This window comes from Pantherophis guttatus, chromosome 4 (genome assembly GCF_059756535.1).
Source record: "Pantherophis guttatus breed Tessera chromosome 4, ASM5975653v1, whole genome shotgun sequence".
In the NCBI taxonomy this organism is placed as follows: Eukaryota; Metazoa; Chordata; class Lepidosauria; order Squamata; family Colubridae; genus Pantherophis; species Pantherophis guttatus.
The window spans coordinates 51870053-51894851 of record NC_142066.1 but is presented as its reverse complement, the minus strand read 5'-3'; the positions used below and the strand labels follow the sequence as shown (position 1 = coordinate 51894851).

At 38.4% G+C, this 24799-nt stretch overlaps 2 protein-coding genes across 3 annotated transcripts in view; both read left to right on the top strand.

Moving 5' to 3' along the window:
* The first annotated feature begins 961 nt into the window (after nt 1-961).
* MSL1 (MSL complex subunit 1) lies at nt 962-19048 on the top strand. The gene is made up of 8 exons (XM_034415789.3): nt 962-3067; nt 7580-7806; nt 9345-9721; nt 12500-12564; nt 15210-15277; nt 15672-15796; nt 15960-16032; nt 16747-19048. The coding sequence occupies exons 1-8, from the start codon at nt 2306-2308 to the stop codon at nt 16835-16837; spliced, it is 1788 nt and encodes a 595-aa protein (XP_034271680.1). The 5' UTR covers nt 962-2305; the 3' UTR covers nt 16838-19048.
* Nucleotides 19049-20030: 982 nt separating this feature from the next.
* The window catches only part of CASC3 (CASC3 exon junction complex subunit), a 28851-nt gene continuing 24082 nt past the window's right edge, over nt 20031-24799 (top strand). Inside the window, exon 1 of one of the 2 annotated variants that reach the window (XM_034415785.3) lies at nt 20031-22677. In XM_034415785.3, coding sequence (XP_034271676.2) covers nt 22468-22677 — 210 coding nt within the window. In that variant the 5' untranslated portion in view covers nt 20031-22467. The remainder of the gene's footprint in view (nt 22678-24799) is intronic. The other variant, XM_034415787.3, reaches the window with a different exon arrangement.

The window sequence follows — 24799 nt, the reverse complement described above, 5'->3', positions numbered from 1 at the left end:
GTTATGTATACTCTTGTCTACTCTTAAATCACATACTATATTTGAAACAAACCATTTGGTAGTAGAGTTACTTTTTTCACTCGCTTTTGGTTTCCAAAATGACTGAATCTTGTTTCCTACCTTCCTAACAGAACATTTTTTTGTCTGGATTGCAGCGTTTTAGAAGGCTGTAGTTTCTCAGAAAATTTATTCCTGGTTCTTCTAATCCCAATATAAATTGGAATATAGCGCATAACTATCACCAGCCAAGGATTCTTACACACACACACACAATTTTTGATCATTTGTTAATTTATGCTAGTTACCATTTCTATTTTAAGATGCAGTCTCCTAAAATGTGACTATCATTCTTGATCTCCTCTGCCCAGCCTAACTTTGAGCAACTGAGATTCATAAATTATTAGAAATGACAGATTATCATAATGAAACCTTTCAAAGTAGTCCTTGATGGAGAGCCCTATGGAAGAGGTTTGTTCACTTGTGAAGTTAATGTTGTATTCTTTCACCTTTTCCAATCTGGGACCTTTCCAAATATGGAAGTTCACAGATTGGGGAAGGCTGTGATGTTTCCTTGGAACTTTGGACCATCGAATTATGGACCAAGCTCAGAGCAGAGTCTCAAGGATAGTAAAGGTTCAGTGGAAACGTGGACTAGTGGAGCCCCAGCTGTTGAGCTGTGCCTGTTGAAATTTCGAAGCGCACTAATATAAACGAATAATACTTTTTTCCCGCATTCTCAAGGTGATCTCTCTGATTTTGGAGATAGGTATTTAATGGATGTCTCATGCGTTGTAGGAGGCTCTGTATCTGCATTATGCATATAATATAATGCATTAGCACAGGCTAGCAGAGGCGGGAAGCTCCTCAACTCAGCTCCCGCCTCTCTTGCGTTACTCCTCCCCATCTTTATCTTCCCTTTTCCTCCTCCCCACCTAGTCAAAGTGTTGCCCCTCCCCCCCTCTTGGGTGCTTCTCTTCCCTTCCCTTAATGGCGGTTGGCGCATGCGTGCTGCCGGGAGGCGGCCCGGGCTATGGCGGCCGTTTAAAGGTAACTGATTCAACAGAACGGGAGCCCTGGATTTTAGCATCGAATTTCTCCCCTTCCCAACTCCGCCGTGTTGTCAGAGTATGACACATTTTCGGCTTGAGGCTTAGAAAAGGAGGAGAGGGAGAAACGCCTGAAAAAAATTCTCGCGCCTCTCCTGGACGCTTCAGGCCACGCATCTCCCATCCAACCCCCTCAAAATAAGTATCTTGAGGAGGGAAGATTTTCTTAACGCCCGTTGCAAAAGAAGCCCACCTGTATTTAGCCCCTCCCTCGCTAAGACTGAGAGGAATTATTTCCTTGTAAAAGTAGCCCCTTTCCTTAACTTTGCCCACCTTACTCAATTTTATTAATAAACAGTAGTAGGTGGAAGTAACTCCCTTAATTTCCACAGCGCTTCTCTTTCTGAATACGGGGCCGCCTTATAACCAGAAAGGCTCGAGGAAAAGCTGGTAGGCGAGTGAGATACGGCAGCTACCTTCCCATTTCCAAGCGTACAAGAGGCAACGTCGTGTGTTGTATACGGTTCTCCTTGTAGACCGTGGCACGCTCGTAACCTTTCCCACGTTCTCGGGGGTGGGGGGAGGGTGGGAAAGGTTGCTTCCCAATGAGGAGGATCTCCGCTAGAAAGGGAGGATTTGGGAGCTGGGTTGGTCAGCCCACGAGCTTCCTCTCTTTTATCAGTTTTGCTCGATGAGGAAAGACGTAATCCCCTTTCCCGATCTGTATACCCTCCCCAATACCCGCTGGGCACCGCTGTGTCCGTTAGAAGGAAAGAAACCAAAAGCCACCCCCTTCCTTCCTGGTGGGGGGGGGAGGAAAGGGTGAAGCAAACGCACCCCTCCCCTCCCCATTCCTTGCAGGAGAAACTAAGACTGATCTAAGCGGATCAGCCGCATTTATTAGGAAGCGGCCCCTCCATTCCGGAGAGCCAGCGGGGCCCCCTGCTTCGCTTTTCCTTACATCAGCAGGGCTGGCACTCCCGTAGTCTGGGGAAAAGAAGGGTAATAAGGAAAGCCAAGAGATGATGGTTCTTGCACTAGCGGCAGGGAGCTGTGAAGGTTGGTGACTCGGGAGAAACGGCCGGGGGAAGGTGGTGTAGGAAGAAAGGGAGGCGATGGGTCTTGGTAGGGCGGGTGACGACGACGGCGGCGCCCCAGGAGGGGTCCAGGTGGGGAATTTGGACCGGCAGCGGAGAGGAGAAGGGGGAGGCGGAGGAGACGTCGCAGCAGAATCTGGAGATTGAAGGTGTTGCATCGCCATGAGATCCACCGTCTACAAAGCAACCGCGACAACGACAACGACGGGGCCGGGCTTGCTGGAGCCTGGCCCGAAGGAAGAGGAGGAGCCGCCGCCGCCGCATCTCCGCCAGCCTCCGCCTCCCCCGCAGAACCAAATCCCCGTGCCGGCCCCCGTGGCGGCAGCGGGCCCCAAGGGCCGGGCAATCGTTCCGGCGGCTGCGGCTCCTGGACAACAGCAACAGGAAGGCGGCGGCTGCTGTTGGGGCGGCCTAGTGCCCTCGCCGTGCCCGGCAGGCAGTACTCGGCAAGCGGGCGTGGGCGATGCCGCCGGCAGCTCCCGCCCCTCCAAGTACCAGGCGGTGCTGCCCGGACACACCGCTGCTGCTACCGCCACCAAAGACGGCAAGCGCGGCGGCTCCCACGCCGGGCCTGGAGGACCTCCAGCGTCTCTTTCGCCGCCGCCTCCGCCGCTACTATCGTCGGCTTCCGCTACGGCCGAACCCGGGCAGCCTCCTCCACCCCCAGCAGTGGCATCCGGGGGTTCTCCGGTTTCATCGGAACCAAGCGGCAAGTGGAAAAGTGCTAGTAGTAGCAGCAGCACCGGGAGCGGCGGCGGGAACAGCCTTCGAAAAAGCCCCATGGGGGCCGGCGGGGGCAACTCCAGCCAGGCGGCCTGCCTCAAGCAGATCCTGCTGCTCCAGTTGGACCTTATCGAGCAGCAGCAGCAACAGTTGCAGGCCAAAGAAAAGGAGATCGAAGAACTCAAAGCCGAGAGGGACACAGTGAGTTATGTGTTGGGTAATGTGGGGTGGAGAGGGCTAACGTTCAAGTTGGAGTGAATTAGTGTTCACTAATGTTCAGGAAAAATGCGGTTAACTCAAGGGTTAATAAATGTTGGGTGTGCACTGATTTTTGAAGGGTTAGTTTTGGGATCCTGGTGTTAACAGTGGGAGGAGTTAATGTAAAGCATGGCGACTAATGTGGGGGTGCACATGCTTAGTGAGAATGAATGTGTAGATGTGTAGAAAGATTGGGTAGGGCGAATTGGCACTGATAATAGGTAAAGGGATGAGAGCAAAATATATGAATTCGGCACCTAGTTTTGGGAATGAGTTGCTGTAGATTCAGATTTAAGCAAGAATTATTAAGAATTCTACAGAGATATCCCCTACCAATCGCAATAGATGCATTAGTAGAAGAGTTGGTAAAGAGTTCAATGTAATTAGGGATTGACTCCTCAAATGGAAATGAAATAGAGGAATAGTATGAAAGAGATTAACTGTGGCTAGAGAATAAATTTCTTAAAATTCAAAAATTTGGAGTTGCTTTTCTATATAATCAGTACAACAAACAGCAATACAATGTGTAACTAAAGTGTTAGCTTGGTAATTAATTGGACTTGTAATATTGATCAATGTCAGGTTAAGCAATCCATAAGGTTAATGACCTAGAAGTTAAGTCAAGACTTTAGGTGATTTGGCTACCTGGTAGTGGGGTTAAGGACACTAGTACAGCCCAGATATGTAATATTTGGATATGGGTTTTGGAAAGAGTTGCAGCTATTTGGAAGGAGGAAGGGTATATGGCCCCAGGGTAGGAAGTGTTTGGCAACACCAGGGTTAACTTAAAGCAACAGGCATGTTCTTTGGGGAAGTGTATGGCAGAAAATGAGTTAATTTAAAGGGGGCAGCAAAAACAACCAGATGCAGCTTATGTCATGTGGACACCAAATGTGGAGAGGGAGGGCCTTTTAACTGGTACATTTAAAGGATTGTTACAGATGTAGGTTTGGTGCTATCTTCTACCTCTGTTCTTCTCTCTGGGATTTACTTCCTCTCATTTTCCAGAAGCACAATCCACTTTTTAATTATGAATATTGCAGAAAAAACAGTATGTGCCACTCTGATAAGGTATTCCTTTTTATCTTTGTCTAGATCTTACATACCCTATCTTGTGTTCCCAGATGTTAAAATGATATAAACTATGTAAAATTCTGCTGTTCAGAACCTATGAAGTTGCAGTATGAGGGCTAATGTTACTGGAGAATTATGCTTCTCCATACAAAAGAGATGCCTACTGCAAGCATGGGGATGTATAAGAAAGTGTCCCTTGCTTTCTTATCCTGTTACTGATAGAGTAAATGGGTACGGCTTGAAGACTGGGGAGACAGAATGTGGATCAGCTGCAAATGAAGATTGGTTTATTTTGCTGTTCTTAAGCAAAATATCTGAAGCAAGAAGTGCATAATGTACATTTCTTAGCTGTAGTCCTAGAATCCTAGAATAGTTGTTTGATGGTTTATATTTTAACTGTTCCCCCTCCAGCTCCTGTCCCTAAATTGCCAGAAAGGATTTTAATCCTGGCCTGTATGCATGACAAGTCTGCAGCCTAAAAATAGCCCCCTCTTCCCAGTTCCTGCAGCTGCTGCACCCATTATTGCTAAGGAAAGAAATATTTTCCTCTGCTTTAATCATAATCTTCAGGGTCTGTGTTCAAAGTGCATGTGGGGTAGGATAGTAGCATTAGCATCTGGTTTCAGGAAGTAGTAGCATAAATATGTAATATTTTACTGTTTGTATCAGAAAATGTGTTACCAACAGTACAGTATAAAAAAATCTTAGGCCTGTGCAAAGTTAACCAATATGAAGGAGTCAGCTGCCATTTTGCTGTCAAGGATGTTATGATAGGAGGCTGAGTAGTTCACATGCTCCTGCACAGGCTTGCACACAAAAAAAAGAGCAAATCATAAATATGCACACCAGGAGGAGCTAGAATATGAACTCTTCAGAAGAGTTAAATGAAAGTTTGTGAATTAGGTGGACACTAGAACTGCTGGTTTGGTTGTTGCTGCATTAATTGTAGATTTGTAAGGTATCTACAGTGATTCTCTTCTTTTTTGTTCTGTTTTTCTTCCATTCTTCCTGTGAGGTGTCTCTTTTCAGTTTCAGTTATACAAATCCTGGAATATCCTCCTTCATAACATCAGCCTCTAACATATTATTTACAATACTAATTTTTAAAATAGAAGCTTTTTGGAAATTGGTTTTAAATTGTACATTCTAAGAATTACCATCTGAATAATTTAATAAATAAGTAAAGGTCATAGGGACAGGATAAATAATTTGGAACAAAAGGCATATTCTTTAAGTGACACCTATGGGTGCTTGTTTTCTAGCAATATCTCCCTTGGAATCTGGCAGGCTCTTTGTTTATCTGATTTTATTTTTACATTCTTTTAATTAAAAAAGGCAAGCCAATATGGTAAAAATACTTAAAAACATTACTTTTCTTATTTTTTGTAAACCTGAGGGGCTATAGACTTAGCATAATTTTACTTGTATTCCTTTTTAGTTATTGGTATTCTGCTGACATTTTAAAAAAAATTATGTTCCAATATTCTACATGCTTTGAGCCATCCTCCTGTTTTTCCCTTCCACATCTCTGTGAAGTGGGTTGGGCTGAGGGAAAGTGTCTGGGACAGTCACCTAGCCAGCTTCTGACTTGGAAAGCATTCTCAAAATGTTATTTAGTCGCGTCACACAGTTATTGAGGTAATGTGATTCTTGAAAAATCTTTAATTTAATATTCTGGGAGTAAAAATATACTAAATTGAAATATTAAATGTACACTATTATGTGCATATAATTCAAAATAGAACATACAGATAGTCCTCAAGTTAAGATCATAAGGGAGCCTGCCCATCATGGTTGTAATTTGTGATGGTCATAAATTGGGGTCACCCATTTTGTTAAGTGAAGCAATGGTTTGGTGTGGGCTGGTTTTGCTGAAAATGAAAGTAAATGTCAGTTTTGTCAAACAATCATAAACTGGTCATATGATCATGGGACACTGCAAATAACCATAAATGTGAACCAGTTGCTGAGTGCCTGGAATGCCATCACATGATCATGGGATGGTGCATCAGAACTTAAAATCCAGGTCATAAATACCCCCCAGGGAAGACCATGGTAACTTTGGCTTATAAGCAACCAATTGTAAGTCAAGGACTATCTCTACATAGGTCCTGTTCACATTAACAAAAGAAGCAACCAAAGATATAGTTGCTTCTCTAACTTGTTAATTATAGAAATTTCACCTTTCTCTCATACAAGCAATTGAATTCACTGATTTGGAAAATGAATCCCTACATTATTAGAGTTGTTTCAAATACAGCTTTAATTTAAACGCTTTAAACAGGCAAATATGCACTGCTGCCATTTTTTTTAAAGCTTAAAAGTAAACATTTTCTCAGGTCACACTATTGCTTTTTGAAACTGCCATGCAGTTCCAAGAAAAGTTGAGTATGGTTTAATAAGTTACAAATAAGTGCTCTATGCATGCCTTGGCATGCTCCAATGTACCTTTTTGCATTTGAATCCATAGCACTGACAGTTCTAAACTTTGTGATGGTTTACATGTAGTAAAAGTAACATCCATGATAGTTCCTCATAAAAGGGAAGTAGACTTCCTTTTTTGAAACGAAAACTGTATCCTGGTAAAGGATGCATCATTGGGTAGCTAACATAACACCGATATACAACATAGTATGCATATTTAATGCAGAAAGGATTACTGTTGCTGGCCATTTAGCTGAAAATGGGTAATAATATATTTTGGAAAAGAATGTTTTTCTTCCCTACATCCAAATGGTGTTAGTCTTTTCAATTACAAGTAGTCCTTGACTTAACAACCATTCATTTAGTAACCATTCAAAATCTTAACGCATTGTAAGCCGCCCTGAGTCTCCGGAGAAGGGCAGCATATAAATTAAAGCAAAAAAAAAAAAAAAAAATCACAACAGCACTGAAAAAAAGTGACTTATTACCGTTTTTCATACAACCATTTCAGCATTCTTGTAGTCGCATGATTAAAATTCGGACATGTGGCATGTATTTATGATGGTTGTAATGTACCAGGGTCATGTCCTCACCTTTTGTGACTTTCTGACCAACAAAGTCAATGGGGAAGCTAAATTCACTTAACAGCCGTATTACTAACTTAACAACTGTGGTGATTCACTTTACAAAAAAGTTTGTAAAATGGGTCAAAACTCACTTAACTACCTTGCTTAGCAAAGATTTGGGGCTAAATTTTGGTCATAAATTGAGGATTTACCTCTGTATAATATACTGGTAAGCACTGCAGACTTAGCAATATTAAAATAGTGTAACTTGTGCAGAACTTGCACTTTGTTCCTATATAATGTCAAAGTTGAGTGAATTTTAGTAACTACAAATATTGTGTTTTGTTAATGGAATACCCTTTAATACCAAATTGCAATGTTGTGTTCTTAGCTTCTTGCTCGAATTGAGCGTATGGAAAGGAGGATGCAATTGGTGAAGAAGGACAATGAGCGTGACAAACACAAGATATTTCAAGAGTATGAAACGGAAGAAAAAGTTGACCCTGATATACCAGAGAAGCTGCCTATAGAATGCCCACCACAAGAACTCCTGGAGACTTCCCAGCCGTTGCCTTTGAAACATTTCCCATGTGGAAGAAATGGGAAGGGTCACAAACGGTAAAACTAGAAAGCTGCAGTATATGTTTTTAAGCCTATTCTGTTAAGGTTTTGATCAATGACCGTGAAAATTTTTGTTCTATGAAAGAGCTTTCCGTTACCAACAAACAAATCCTAATATCCTGCAAAATCAATTTTTTAAAGGAAACATCAGTGGTTAAATCTAATGTCAAAAATATTGACTAGGGATATACTGTGAATGAATCAAATTCAATTTATTGGGTATTGTTGTGAAACTAGATTCCCAAACCACAAAGTAATTCAAATTAAACTGAATTTGATTAAAATGTAAAGAAATCTAGCACCAAAACCTATACGCTTGCTTTTTTAAAAAAATTAGACGAGTTGCGCTAAAATGAATCTCTATAACGTCTGCATTTTGATTTGAGAGTTGTTAACCAAAGAAAAGGGGAGATTGATTTGTATTTTTTTAACATTCCATATTTGAGTGGGGAAACCCACCATTTGTACGTTAGATTGTTTTAATTTTGCCTGTAATTTCATTGTATATTGTTAATATATTTTTTTTAAGTTCTAGCTATTTATGCTTTCCATTGATAGTCATTGGAGTGCATGAATCTCCTTTCAGAGCCAAATCATGAGTCAAATGGGGCACATTCCCTTTTAGTTGTCTCTTAAGTAGAATTACTTGCAGGAAATATTACTTTTAGTGATAAACTGCATAAGTATCATGGTAGTTATGTTAATATTTTCATATCTTTGTTCCTCCCTTTTGCCAAGGGAAAAAAGAGAACATGGTGTGTCTTATACATCCATTCTACTATTCTCTTTAGACCAAAGAAATAAAAAATATAATAGGAAAAAAAAGGAGACATATTTATTGTATTTTTACTTACCTTTCTAGTCTTACAGACCCTCTTTTTTACCACCATGTCCATAATCATTTCTTACATTATCTTTTCTTTTTTAAAATAGAACATATTTTGAAGGTTAAAAAAATACTTCCATAGAAGAATTTTGGAGATAGGTCTGTGATTAAAACAGTAATTACTGCTCTACCTTTTAGCAATGAAAGTGTTTTATGCACACTTTTACAATTTTATTTTATGCATACCCTACAACTTTATTTAAAGAAATATTAATGCTGTTGCATCTCTCCCACATTTACAGATGGAGTGATAATAAGGTTAAGTTTCAGACAGAGAGCTCATGATTTGCAGTTATTGATTCATGATAATCTACTGATTGCTGGTTTTGAGATAAGCACTTTATTCAAACTAGGGTTCTTACTAAATACTGAATGTGATAAAATCTAACTCTAGATGATCAGGAGCTATAAGATAATATTTTTGTTGATTTGGCATGATTTTGAGCTCTGAGATCATAATAGTTATGCTCAACTAAATCTTGTGACTTCTTCAAAAAAGCTTTTCTTAAATCCATATGTGAATTTTCTTTAAATCTTAGAACTAAAATATTGTTGGACTTTTTCTAATTTTAATTATCTTGATAAAAGCTAAGGTCCTTTATAGGCTTTTTCTATTTGCTACTATTAGCCTTTCCTTGTACTTTTGCAGAAAATCTGCATTTGGAAGTGCCGAGAGGAAAACTCCAGTGAAGAAGCTGGTAGCTGAATTCTCACGAGTCAAATGTAAAACTCCCAAGGCTTCTCCATTAAAGGAGGAACCCAGTAGTTCTTTAACTGAGTCAATAAGCAGACGTGAATTGCGAAGTCAGGAGACTCCAGAGAAAACACGATTATTGGTGGACACACAGTTGAAGTCTTCGACTCCATTGAAAGGACCTGGGTGCCATTCAAAGGACAAAGGCTCCTGCAGTGAAATAGAAGATTTGCCATACCTTTCCACCACTGAAATGTATTTGTGCCGGTGGCATCAACCACCTCCTTCTCCGTTGCGAGAACCTTCTCCAAAGAAGGAGGAGACTGTAGCAAGTAAGAAGCTTGCTTATCCCTTTGTGATTATTGGCCTGGTGTTGGGTTGGAGGGGGCATGGAACTCATTAATTGGGGGTCTTTTGAATACTTGAAGACAGCTAGAGAGCAACATTCCATTTCTGAGTGATGTTGATGCAGATGATTGACTGGGTCTGAAATATCAAAGCCTTTGAAACCCTCCCTGTTCTAGACTGCGTGAGAACAGTGTATGAAGATCAACCACCCTTTTTAATGACCTGTGGTGATATTTATGAATAACTGACGTTTATATCTCAATATGCTCACTATATATGCAATAAACATACCTTTCTGTCACTTTCTGTTCCCTTTCATGATATTTCATAGGGGGAAGGATTGGTTTGTGCACATGAAAAAAAAGTGTATCAGCTAACTAATTCTTAAAAATTAGCTTAACTGATCCAAGAGAAATGGACTTGTTTGTATGATTGAGAAGTATTTCTGGAGTCTCTTTCTGCTTTCATTTCCTTCCTAGCAACTCCTCAATTATAACTTACTTTTGACTGTACAATACTGCAAAGTTGCTTTGACCTATTTTTTAGTTATTACTAAGGTTAAGCTTTTGTGGCAATTGTTTATCTTAAATATATGAGGGTGCTGCTATAACAACTGTCACCCTGTGCAACAAGGAGTTAAGTTAGCTTGATTTTCAGAAACTCCCAATGAAAATATAACTCAAAAATTTTTATTCTTTTTCAACAAACTGTTGGATTTTTTACAAGCTAACTTGTCAACCATAGTATTTTTTTTCCCTTTGGGTATTACTATTAAAGCAATATTCTTCCAGTTAATTGAAATAAATACCATCCCACTGAATATCCTCATTGTTCCTATTTTGAGCAAGTTCCTTTCTATGTCTCTCCCTATTTCAGTTGTAAAATTCAATCTTCCCCAATAAAATTGATTACTAACAAGGTGTTGATGTTGTTCCATATTTTACAGTTTGAACCTAAACAGAAATGAGCTATTTTGCTATTCTTTTTATAATGTTTCATAAAGTGACAAACAAATTCATTTGTTGGAGAAGCTGTGAAGTAATTTCCTTTTAAAGGTTGGAGAAGAGATTTTTTTCCTCTAACATCAGATTGTGGTCATTGCTTTCTCTTTTAAGTTAGTTTTTTTTTTTAAATGTCAGGTTGTAATTGTATAGTAGAATGACAACAACAAATTCAGAGCTTAATCTCTCTTTGTGTCTTTGGCTTTGCTCTTGTCTATTTGGCTGTTTTTGCTAACATAATAAGTGCTTGTGTCTTAATAATTGCCTTGCTGTATATGTTTAAAGGTTCATTAAGTCCACCAGCTTACTTCCATCTGCAACCAATTTGTTACTTTGGGGCAGTTCAGATGTCAGGCTCAATGAAAATAGCTACCTGGTCATATGTCTCAAACACTCTGAAAATTTTCATTTATAATTCATTTGTAAAAAGGATAAGTATTCATGAATCACTTTCTCTCCTTAAAAAGTATTGAGCCAATATCTCATGCAGGATCCTGTGTACTTAATCAATTTTTCAGTGAGAGCTAGAACTGGATTAAATGCAGAAGGTTTTGTAATGGTTTCTATTAGATCTAGATTGTGAGGCCTCTGTTAATATCTTGAATAAATGGTCACCAGAAATAAACTTCAGAGTATTAAATGTCTTCAAAAAGTTAGCTTGACAACTTTCAGAAAATGTTCTAGGTAACTTTACAAACATTGCGATAGAAAACATAGTGTTGTTTTAACAGCCAGCAGATTATTGTAAAGTAGGCAATTGGTTTATGAAAAATAAAGGCCAATTCATAGTCTGAAAGTCATTTTACCTGGTAATTTTAGGAAACTGATTGATTACATTATGATTGATACAGGTATGTGTAGGTAAATGGCCTTTTATGGATTTATTTATAAAATTTGGCTAAAATTAAGCTTTTTTAGCTACTTTTAACCAGAATATCTACTTTAAACTATTTAAGATGGATGTAATAAACATATGTTGTAGTGACATATAATTTTAAGCCATATGGTGATTTGATTAGTTTTTGGCTCATCTGATTCCCAGAATACATTGTCATAAGCCATGCTTTATAAAACACAATGGCAAGATTATATAATTTGTTAAAACAAAATCAGATAACCATATTATGGCTTAGTATTAGGGCTTAGAACTGTCCTGTATTCTGTAGGAGAATTTTGATTTATATCAAATTGTACAACCTAATAAAAGAGATCCTTTCAGCTCAGTTCTGGATTATTGACTCTAGAAGATAATAAATACATGATTGATTTTGCAAGGTTAAATACTAAAAACCATAAAATTTTATAAAAAGTAGTTTCTTATCACTGAACAATTATGATTCCACAGCACTCATTTTGGATTGTAATATTTGAACGTTGCTGAAATGAAAGTCTTGCTGAACTCCAAAGCTGACTCTGAAACCTGAAGCAAATCCTGTCTTTGTCAGAGGGTGCTTGAGAATAAAATCAAAAAGTGTTATGTGAACTTGGGTGTGGGGAAGTTTTTAAAAGTAAGTTTAACAACTTAATATTGAAATTTTTCATAATATGAAAAATTGTTACGTTCTCTAAAAACAAAATTCAAATATGCTTGTAGAATGGTTAAAAGGAAGATAAAGGATAGGAAGGTATTATTAAGTAATTAATACTAGTAAAATGTCTAACCTAAATTAACTCTGAATGTTTGATGGTTACATTGTTAGCTTCCTTCATTGAATTTTTTTTTTTAAAATTAGTATTGTAACACTGTTTTCTCTTTCTTAGTTCCATCATGGAGGGACCACACTGTAGAGCCCCTGAAAGATACGAATCCTTCTGAACTTCTGGAGGTATGTAAGCAAATAGCTTTGAAGTAAGAATTGAGCAACATGACTAGGTATAATTGCTGATATAGAATTGGTAACCTAGGAAACTCTTATGGAAGAACTATAGTTTCTATATTCTATAATTCCCCGGCACCTGGATGAAGCTATCTATCTGGACCCGTACCAGCCGGGCTTCAGGCAGGGGTACAGCACTGAAACTGCATTGGTCACGTTGGTGGATGATCTCTGGAGGGCTCGGGGCAGGGGTTGCTCCTCTGTCCTAGTCCTATTAGATCTCTCAGCGGCTTTTGATACCATCGACCATGGTATGCTGCAGCGGTTGAGAGAGTTAGGAATAGGGGGAACCGTTTTGCGGTGGTTCTCCTCCTTCCTCTCTGACCGCTCGCAGTTTGTGTTGGCAGGGGGGTAGAGGTCGACCTCGAGGTGCCTCGCATGGAGAGTGCCGCCAGGGTCAGTCCTCTCGCCCCTTCTGTTCAACATTTATGTGAAGCCGCTGGGTGAGATCATCCGTGGTTTTGGGGTGAAGTGTCATCTGTACGCTGATGATACTGAGCTGTACATCTCCACCCCAGACCACCCCAATGATGCCCTTGATGTGATGTCTCACTGCCTGGAGGCCGTGTGGGTCTGGATGGGGAGGAACAGGCTCAGACTCAACCTTCCAAGACTGAATCGCTGTGGCTTCCGGCATCCCAATATAGTCAGCAGGTGCCATCGCTGACTATTGGGGGTGAATCTTTGCCCCCCCCCCCCCGAGAGGGCTCGCAATCTGGGTGTCGTCCTGGACGCACGGCTGTCTTTAGAAGAGCATATGACTGCCGTGGCCAGGGTGGCCTTTTATCAGGTTCGCCTGATTCGCCAGTTGCAGCCCTTTTTGGACCGGGACGCCTTGCGCACGGTCACTCACGCCCTTGTCACCTCCTGGCTGGACTATTGTAATGCTCTCTACATGGGGCTCCCCTTGAAGAGCACTCGGAGGCTCCAGCTGGTCCAGAATGCGGTCACGCGGGTGGTTATGGGACACCCCTCCTGCGTAAGCTGCACTGGCTCCCAGTGATCTTCCGGGTGCGATTCAAGGTGTTGGTCACCACCTTTAAAGCGTTCCATGGCATGGGACCCGGGTGCCTTCGAGATCGACTTCTGCCACCAATAGCCTCCCACCGGCCAGTCCGCTCCCACAGAGAGGGTCTCCTCAGGGTGCCATCGGCCAAGTTATGTCGGCTGGCGACACCCAGGGGGAGGGCCTTCTCTGTGGGAGCCCCAGCCCTGTGGAATGAACTGCCCCCGGAAATACGTAAGATCTCCGACCTCCGGGCATTTCATTGTGCACTCAAGACCCTGTTGTTCCGCCAGGCTGGGCTATCAACATAACAATTTTAAATTGGGTTTTAAATTCCTGAGGTTTTAAATTGAGCCAAATTCATTTAATAATTTTAAACTATTTTAATTGATGTTGTCTTGTATTTTTAATAGGCTGTACACCGCCCTGAGTCCTTCGGGAGAAGGGCGGTATAGAAATAAAATTATTTATTTATTTTTTATTTATAATTATATAGACAGCCACCCTAATATATTTTAGTTTTTAAACCATACTGTTCAACTAGATATTTTTTGCAATCGTTATGGAAACATACATTGAAATATCAGATAAAATGGGCAATCTCTGCTTTTATGGTGTAAATTTTGTAATGCTTATTTCTTGATCTGCATTCGCAACTTAGTGGCTGTGGGATACATATTTTGAGGAGTTCCTGAAGCCATCCAAACTCTTGATGGCAAATTATTTACCATGGCACAATTTTATCACCTAAAATTAAATACCAAATTAATTCAATAAGCCTCTGATAAATTCAGTATGTTACTTCAGGAGATAGATTCAGAATTTTCAGCACTTAGAGAAATATATTTGGGAGTTTATTCATTTAAAAAAAGAGGCGCATTATGGCTCAGCGGTTAAAGACATTGAGCATGTCAGCTGGAAATATACTAATAATACAGTTAGAGCATTTCAAACTGGAAAGCTAAATACCAAAGAAGAACTAATTTCAAAATCCTTGTAATAATACAAGCATTTCAGTTTTGATAAAACTAATCCAATCCTGCCCCTGAATACATGATATGAGATGCTTAACCATTATTTAAATACAATACAGACTGTTAAATAAAAGACTGATTTGCAGAATTGTTCATTTATATTTGTATTTAAAACTCTTACTGTAATTAACTTATCCAATTTCACAACTAACCTAACTTTTGCTTAACTTTTTCAAATTTTGTTTCTTGAATGAACAACTTTAGACAGGTCATACTTTTTGTAGTATTGTGTTTATAAACAGTGATGGAAAAGTAATAAGTAATAATATCTTAATAAATAGATTTTTCCAGTGGTATTGTAAAGATATAAAAAACACATTTGGTCTCCCAGAAGGAAAATTGGCAATCAGTTTTGAAAATCTTCAGTCCTATTTACTTTTATCCTTGGATGTTACTTTATCATAAAGCAAAATTTAAATCTGCTTCTTATGAACACATGGACAAGGCAGACCTAAATGCTTTCCATCAGAAAATAGAAACAGAAGAACTTGGATACTGTGAAAAGTACAACATGTAATATTATTGTGGTTCATTTCTCCTTAAACTTTTCACAGAACTTAGATGATAATGTCTTTTCCAAACGACATGCAAAGTTGGAACTGGATGAGAAAAGAAGGAAAAGGTGAGTGGTGAAATACTTATATGCCAGTAAATTCAGTATCTGCTTTCATTTAACAATAAAGTTTGCATAGGTTGCAAGCAGTTAAGCATGTAATATGAAAGGTTTTGTGCAGTTAGTATATCTTAAATCTGTTTTTTACCATTATGCATGTGCCTTATACTATGTGCTGAATGACTTTGGATTGTATTTAGTTGAAGAAAGCAGGATAGCACTTTCATCTAGCAAGGAATTATTATGGTTTGGCTGTAAAACAAGAACTTGGGATAACCTATTGAAATTGAGAAGCATTTAATACAGAAATGCACTACTCTTGAGATGCTGATTTTTATAGACTCAAATTTCCCATAAATGAAAATTTGAAACTTTTCTGTTGTTTTGCTCACTCCATTCACAGGTGGGATATTCAGCGTATCCGGGAGCAAAGAATTTTGCAGCGACTGCAACTTAGAATGTATAAAAAGAAAGGAATTCAGGAATCTGAGCCTGAAGTTACCTCATTTTTCCCAGAGTCAGACGATGGTGAGTGGTTGTCAAAATTCTCATATCCATATCTTATGCCCAAAGAATCTTGGATTGGGATTATTCTATTGTAAAAGCAGATATTTTCAAATAAGTATGATAATGTGAATGAACATTTTAGCTAAATAAGTAAAATTACACACTCTTCCATTTCCACTTCTAGTTGAAAGTTTGCTGATCACCCCATATTTGCCTGTTGTAGCATTCGGCCGACCATTACCAAAATTAACTCCACAGTAAGTATACCAAAGTAGAATATATCTGCATTAAGGAAGAATGTACTTAGTAAAACTTGTAGCAGAGTATCTTTTTTCTGCTTTGATGGCATTCTTGCATCCTAATGGTGAATATCATACAAAGCACATTTCCTTGGCCTTTATTACTTGTGTTCTTGCAGTCCTAGTTTCCTTCCTTTCATATTGCAAAGGTAAAGAGATGAAAACGTATTGATAAAATACATGGGCAAAAATAATTGTTTTTTAATTTTAGGTCCCATGAATTAAAATTCACATTTTTTATGTTTCACCTTTTTCTACAATTAATAGTAACTGGCTTTACACATTGCATGGCACCACAATGTGGTTGCTTAAGTTTCATAATAGCATGTTATGTGGATGGATTTGTTAGTTTGTAATCTATTGCTTAAGAGATAGCAGATATTGTAAATACAGCCAATTATGGTTTATTCAGCAAACATTATTATTGGGCACCCAATATTGTAAAAGAATTCTCTTGTTTTAATAAAACACTTTTCAATAGCTATAGTTCAATATCACCTGTATTCAAATGTTATCTAAATCTAGAAATTGTGCTTATGGTTTGTGTTTAATTTCTTTGCTGCCAAAATGTAGGCTTATAGCCAAATTATGCAAATGTAGACAGAACTGCTAACCATTCTCTTCTTTTCAACATCACAAATAATCTTCTATGGGCCATTTTCTGTCTGGCAGGAACTTTGAACTGCCATGGCTGGATGAACGAAGTCGTTGCCGGCTAGAGATGCAAAAGAAACAGACTCCTCATCGAACATGCAGGAAATAAATATATCAAACTAGGAGAAATCTGTCTTTGATGGTCGGCCTGTGTCATTTGCTCCAAATGGCAGAGAACAGGACATGTTTTGTTATGTCTTTTTCTTCTACCATCCTCCATGATGTATATTCTTGTTCATTAAAAATATTTTTTGTGGTTACACTTTTTCCCCCTGGGTTTTATTTTCACTTTTTTCATTTTTTCATTTTTTTCATTTTTTTTTGTTTGCTTGGTAGAAAATATTGGAGGTTTGTGCTGAGAGAATAAGGTTAACAATTTATGGTATGCCACCTCTGTTGAGCTGTATTGGATAACTGCAACCAGTACAATCCACTTTGGGGGAAGGGGTTAGCCATCATTAGCAACACAAGACACTTCATTCAACCTATTGCTTCTAACTGCTGTTCTATAAAGCATCCACATATTGATTCATGTATTTTCTCCTGCCTCAGTGTCTTTTCAAGACTTTTTAATGAGTTCCTTTCATGCCTTCTGATTCAAATTACAATTACTAATCAGGTCTTGAATTTGTAATACTGAATGCAGGCAGTTCTGGTAGTGAAGAGATGCATGTCTTCACATCTTTGTCACAGTTCTGATATATAATTTGGCAAAATCCAGAAATAACCATGCAATGCTAGTTTGCCTCTAGATGTTTTTCTGTTTTGTTTAACCAAATATCTTGTCAAAACTGTGAAACAATTGTTAGGTTTTTTTTTTAAAAAATGGACAGTTTGGGTTTCCCAATGGAAATACTGAGAAGTAGCTTAAACTTCAATTTGTGATTGTTTTAAAGTTTGGCACTTTTTTAAGCCAATCATAATCCTACTGTAACTTTTACAGTAAGTGGAAATCAATTCCTTCATCTTCCGTAAGTGTAGGGAATTCGTTTGTAAAATCGCATGTCCTTCTGCCTGATCTGCATCATTTTTGGAAGCTGCCTTTGTTTGTGTATTGCCTGCTTAACGGGAATACTGAAGTAAACTTTTTTTTTTTAAATGGCTAAAATTTCTAGATAAATGGGAGATTTCAGTTTCTTGAATTGTAAAATAACCCTAAACATAATTTTCTGCATCATTTATGGAGGACACTAAAAAAATAGTTTCATTGTCCATTTTAATTTCCAGGTGTTTCAGGATAGTTGCAGTCACACTTCTGGGCAGTTTTCCCTGGGAATTTAAAGTACTATTTTTTTTCACAAAAGGTAGCACACTTCATATGAACATTGTTAAAAAGTTATACTCTATGACTTGAAATTAAAATGACAAGAACAGATCCTCTTTTCTGCCATGTAGTCTATTGTAGTTGAAATAGTGCAAAATGTTTGCCTGATTTTGTTTTAAATAAGGGTGTATTTGGATCTTTTGCTTTTTAGCATGCCAGCATGCATCCATAAGTGGTTATTTTTTGTCCCCTGCCAAGTACCAAGTGTGGATGTTTCAAAGAAGCAGATTTTTGGTAGAAGCTTCTTGAATACAATGTTGATTTTAAAACTTGATCTTGCTTTTTCTAAAGTAATTAGAAATGTGTCACATGATCAATTCTTGAATCAATATTCCATTTTCAGAAGACAATGTTTTTATTTAATCCACACTAAGACAGTTATCAGAAATAATTCAATTTGTATTCTGAATAAAACAGCATATTCTCTCTTCCCTTCCCTCAATGAACAGAATGTTGACTCAGAAAGACATGCATATAATACATGCATCATAAAAAAAGATGACTAGGCATATGGAAATAGGTAGGGTTTGTAGAAACAGTTTGCAGTGGATGTTAGCTGGGAATGGGCTGGAAAAAATAGTTTCCCACCCTGTAGAGAGTTCAACATTTGAAACTGTTAATGAAAAAAGCCAATGCAAATTATACCTGATTTTTTGAAAACAAACATTTTTTAACCAATTTTATGGTAGTCCTAAAAACTGTCTATAATTCCCTTTCTCTTGTTTTTCCGCCCTTTCAAATGTGGTTGTCTGCAAATGCATTCTTTTTATACCATTTTCAATATGTAAAATCAGTTGTCTTGTAAATAACTTATAAAGAAAAAGTTTGTAAATACCAAATTTGTGGCTGTTAATGTTCATTTTTTTTGTTTTTTAAATTGTTTTGCTTTGTTCATTTAGTTTAAACAGTGTTAACAAGGAGTATTAAAAGAGAAATTCTGCTTGTATGTTTAAACAAAATTGAAATAATTTTTTTTACAATAAAATGAAAAGCATATTTCTTCTGTCATGTATTGCCTTATTTGACATTTCCTCATCATTATAATCACTATACACCAGTGGTGAAATCCAATTTTTTTTACTACCGATTCTGTGGGCATGGCTTGGTGGGCTTGGCAGAGGAAGGCAAAATCTCCATTCCCACCCCACTCCTGGGGAAAGGATATTGCAAAATCTCCATTCTCACCCCCCTCTTGGGCCAGTCAGAGGTGGTATTTGCCGGTTCTCCGAACTGTTCAAAATTTCTGCCACTGGTTCTCCATAATCTGTCAGAACCAGTTGGATTTCACCCCTGCTACGGCACTGTTAAAAGGTAAACCTGTTACCAGCAAAGTTAACCCTCAAAATCCTTCAATAACAATCTATTATTGTATTTAACTCATAGAAAGTCTACAACCACAGATTATCACAGCCCTTATCTCTGATCTGTCCAGAATCAAATATCTTCATTTTATTCTTAATAATAAAACTTTTCCTTAAGATTTTTATAGGGATCTTTCCTAACAATTGCATCTCATTCCCCAGAGTCATAAGTCTCTGTTTTAAGTATCTCCACAGTATGCATTGTTCAGAAAACTTCTCTGTAAATAAAAACACTTGTCAAATGCTTTCTGATTAAACATAAATACACACTCCAAATTCTATCCATTTTAAGAAAATCCAGTCCATCACTCATCAGTTCTATCATCTCAATCTTTTATACTCGTGCCTCTTTTAATCTTATCCACCAAGCCTGAAATTCTCAAGCCAGACTCCTTTTCCTTCATATCTGCCAGCAAAATACTAGATTCCAATACATTTGACTGTAAGTCTAGTCCAGCTGTTATTGTAACTGGCTGTTATCCTGGGGTTGCTTTCACATTGTTTTTAATTTATCAAACTTTTTATCCAAGTTTTCAATTAGAGTTTGTAAGTTGAAAAGCATTTTAAAGGCATCCCAAAGGGGTTTATCTCTTTTTGTAGACAGTGTAAAAAATATATAATATATTGTATTCAAATCCTTTATTGTTATTTATGTTCACATTTACATTTTAATATAGTCCAAAATTCTTTTGTAGTTGAGCATTCACGACAAAAGTGCAAGCAGTTTCAATCTTGAAGATTAGAGAAGTAAAGGTACTATAACTGAACAATCACAGAAAAAAATGGAGATAAAATTTCCCACAATAAAAAGTAGTTAGAAAAAAAAGAAATTTTCCATCAAAAGTTAAAATAAGACCAAAGCTTTTAAAAATGGTGAAATATAGAATCCTTGTAGTAAAAATTGGCTGATTTTCATCACCCAGGGATAAATCCTCTTGCCATTGACTTCCTTACAGCAAAAGTGAAAGTGATTTAAAACTCAAACAGTAAAAACACCAAGGGATTGTAGAATGTCAGCATTCAATCAGTCAATTAACAGCTAAATATATAAATAAAAAAGTAAAGAACACTTTAAACTGCAGTTAAAACCAAAGCATGCTTAAATATAACAAACAGCTGGAAGGAAAAGATGGAAAACCTGACCCTCTGATAGCTTCTACTGAAAATTGTGATTGTCAAGATCCCTCCCCCCAGCAGGTACATAATTATCTGAGGGTCATCTCCCTAGTTGCTCCCGTTCAAATCTGGGGAACGGACCGCCAAATAGCGGGTCATTTGATGGCATAATCAGCTGTTTGTTTACAGGAGAGAGAAAAAAAATCACAGTCACTCAGCCCACCATGTTGAAGGAAGTCATCAATTGTGGTATTCCCATGACTGCCGCAGGATTTGAGAAGCTGGTACTGCTCTGCTCTTTCCTCAGGTAGACAGTTCCAGGCAGTATTAGGTCAAAACAGACACTAGCCCAAAGTCTATTCCTTTGTGGCAATCTTCCTTAAAGATTTGACAGTCAATAATTGTAATGAATATTCCTCAAATAAACATAAGAATCCCTAACCCAGTGATGGTTAACCTTTTCGGCACTGAGTGCCGAAACTGGAGCGCACACCAGAGCCCAGAAGAGAGCAGCTGGCTGGTGCGCATGGACAGCAGCCAGCTGCTCTTCTGGGTTCCTTTGCGCACATGTGCACCAACCAGCTGGTCTTCACACAAAGACAAGCTGGCATGTGTGCGCCGTAACCTGGAATAGAGCAGCTAGCCGGTGCGCATGCCATAGGTTCACCATCATGGCCCTAACCCATTCCCTCCACAAATCCTAGGTGAAAAATTGATGTTCTGAATATTTTTATAGCCAAAGAATGACAATTATTAGTTAAGTACAACTGTAATAAAGTTATTTGCCAATTACAAAAAAGTCAATGAAAATCAACAAAACAAAATAAATTTCCTTTAAAAAGAAAGGCTGTATTTTGGTGTTTTTAACAAGAACAAAGGAGGAGAAAAATGATAAAGGTGTATGAAAATGCAGTATGCAGAAAATGGATATGGATACTTTTCTTCCATCTCATCATATAAAATGGAGTCAACCCAATGAAGTTAATCAGTGGAATATTCAGGGCAAAAAAAAGCACTTCACATTATAAATTTCCTTGCCATAAAATGAAGTAGCCTTTGAATTAAGATGGCTTCAAGAGATCAGAAAGATCCCTGAAGAGATGGCAGAGTGGAATGGAAGCAAGAAACAACAGCTCAGAAACCTGTTTAGTCAGGGCTCCTCCCATCCTCAGGGGCTTTGCCATCAAATATAGCGTGGGAAAGACCTGACCAGAATATGGAGATAAGCCCCCCTCCTCGTGGCATTTGGTCATGTTAATAGGAGTTGCCAGAATGATGCACAAAGGCCAGCACTGTTGATATCCGCATCGCCTAATGTCTGGATCGCATTTTGCGTTGTCTCCCTGGCTACTTTATCCTTACATAAGCCGCTATTCTTTTAAATATTAATGGCTATCTTGTTTTCTCCAGAGGAGGCTGCTGCGCCTCAACTATTTCAGCACTGCAGGAAAACTGGAATGATGTAATCCCTGCAATGGGAAAACGTCATGCTATTTTTGACCAACAAGACACCTTCCGTCTCCACCTCTCATGCAGCAGTTTAAAAGAGAGAGAGAGAGAGAGAGAGAGAGAGAGAGAGAGAGAGAGAGAGAGCACGTGACACCGTCGCCGGGAGTTCTCCCGCCCTCCCCCCACCTTCCCCGCCTATTGAACTCCTTTCTCGTGATGTCATCGCCTTTGATTGGGCGCGAATTTTCTTCTCCGCGCAACCTTCTCCCTCCGTCAAGAGCTTCGGCCATCCAAGCACAGAGTTCTGGGTGAACGAATAAGAAGTTTTGAAAAAAAAAAAAAAAAACCTGCGTTGGTTGCTGGGAATCGTAGTCTTTCCATGATGGGACGCCGCCTTCGTTACCCGTCATCCTCTTTGGGCCTTGCTTCCTCTTCCTCCTCCTTCTAACCGTTTCGCTTTTCTTGTTTCCCTTTTTGGTTCCTGTCAAAATGGCGGATCGTCGGAGGCAGCGCGCTTCGCAGGATAGCAGCGAAGAGGATGAGTCCGATTCGCCGCCTGGAAGCGCACCTTCTTCCCCGCGCACCGGCAGTCACCGCTTTGGCTTAGCCGGACCTGCAAGCACCGCCGGTGCTACTGCCGGTACTGAAAATGTGGAGGCGCCGGTGACGGTTGGAGGGAGCCCGGCCGACTCGGAGTGTGTGAGTGGATAGATCCGGAAGGGAAAGAGGGAACGGGAAAGTTCTTATGATCGGCTCCCCGCCTTCCTTTGCATATTATAGCGGGGAGGTTTTGATTACGATCCTCTCCTTGGGCGGCTCCTGTAAAGTTGGGAAGAGCCGGGGAGGGGAAAGTGGTTCTGAGCATGTGCAGAGTACTCCTTTCATTCGTCGCTGACTAATAGCCCACCAGGTTCCTCTTGGATGGGGAAAAACAAGCTAGCATTTGGTTTTCTTTTCGATGTTTTCTCCATAGCCGTTCTGTCGTCTCGGAAGTAGATAGCCACCACTTCCGTTTGCGTGCTGCATTAAACAAAATTGTATCTCTCAGTATAATACAGTATGCAGAAGGTGCGTACCTGTTATTCTATGACAAAGGATGGTGGTAGTAAAGCAAATTTCAGTAATGGTGCCTTTTATTTTGCGGGTATTTAAATTGAACTTGGTTCCTTAAGTCTCTTTGAGATTGCACATACTCTTCTTGAGTGTCTAGTAGGTAAATACCATGACGTTTGAATGCATGCCGTATTTTACACCAGAGGTGCCTTTTTAAAAAAGCATTGTGGGGTTTGTGTACCAAGTCATGAAAATGTGGTCCTGAATATTTTGAAACTGGCAATACGCTAGGTTAACCATCCAAATTGATAATGTAATTCTATTTTGGAAATAATTCTTCGTAAATTATTAGACCTATTAAAAGTTCAGAGTCAGAAAAAGGGCTATTGTACAAATAAAGGAATTTGTTTGGTAGATGCAGGAATTAGAAATTATTTGACAATGTATCTGTTACACTTACATTTAGCAAACCTACGTTGCCATTTAACAAGTAGCAGTGTTTTCTGTATAATGATGTTTTTCCATTCTGAACCTGCTTTCCATAGTATTAAAAACTGTATAACTACTTAGGAGTTAACATTCACATCTTGCAGATTTAATTTAGGCTTGGTATACCTTTTTTGTATTGCATATTATATGGTAATATTATAGTACCATTGTGAATACTTTTGTAAGAAAAGTAAAATCTGTAAAATAATATATTGACACATTCTTTTTATCTCTTCTCTTGTGTTTTTATAGAGACACAGATAACATTTATGTTTTTTAGGCACATAGAGGCTTAGATGTCTCAGGAACATGTAAATTGATAATGTGTTTTCATTTTTAAAAATGTACCTGGACATTTTGCATGTATTAAATAATAATTTTGGGTCCTAACATTTTCCAAGAATTACTAATCATCTCCAAGGGACATTTTTTCCCTAAAGAAAATTATTCATATTCTTGTTCTTATGAAGAAGTTAAAATTATCCTAATGTTTCATCAGGCAGGATTTCCTGTAAGTGGAAGGAAAAGATGCTTCTTTCTTTTGGAATATCCTGATGCTTTACTTACAATATAACAAAATAATTACTCCTAACAACAATCAGGCTCAGTTTTAAACAGCAGTCAAAAAAGCACATATAAACAAATTGAAGAATAAGAAAAATAACCAAAATATCAAGAAAGAATGAAAAAATCTATGCCCTGGAATTTTGGGGGAGGTGGGGGTTGTAGTGGTGGATTATTCTTTGAAAGATTAAAGATGTGGTGATTTAAAGTAGTATTCCCCTATCAAGTTATCTTTGAAAGATGCTGTCTGGAAATTTATTTATTTAATGCTTTTAAAATAACTGAAAAAGATAAAAGAACAATATGCAAAGATAATTATGGTGGAAATACATACTTAAAGAAAAAAGCTGATAGCAAGTATTTGAAAAGGTGAAAAAATATATAAAATGCAGCATGTCACAACAATAAAGTCTTTCAGTTTTATATATACTAATACAAACGTTCAACTATATCTATTTCTAATATACTTAAATGAGTCCATATCTCATTATATTAGAAATAAAATATCTTTAGGCCATTCTCTGATAGGTTGCACATGTAGGTCTTCAATCCATTTAGTGAATGTAGCCATATCTTTATCTTACCAATGCTGCAATATCAGTCTTTTGGCCATAGTAAGAACATGGCCACTTACATTGTTAAATTGTTTGCCTAGATGTATAGTCAAGTGATTATTATCTTCTGAACATTTTACCTTTTTTTACACAATCATATA

Bases quoted from the DNA above. Each gene is read 5' to 3' on its own strand.
- MSL1 (XM_034415789.3), top strand. From the start codon at position 2,306: ATGAGATCCACCGTCTACAAAGCAACCGCGACAACGACAACGACGGGG. The intron at 12,565-15,209 runs GTATGTAAGCAA...AACTTTTCACAG, and splicing joins ATCCTTCTGAACTTCTGGAG to AACTTAGATGATAATGTCTT. The intron at 16,033-16,746 runs GTAAGTATACCA...TCTGTCTGGCAG, and splicing joins TTACCAAAATTAACTCCACA to GAACTTTGAACTGCCATGGC.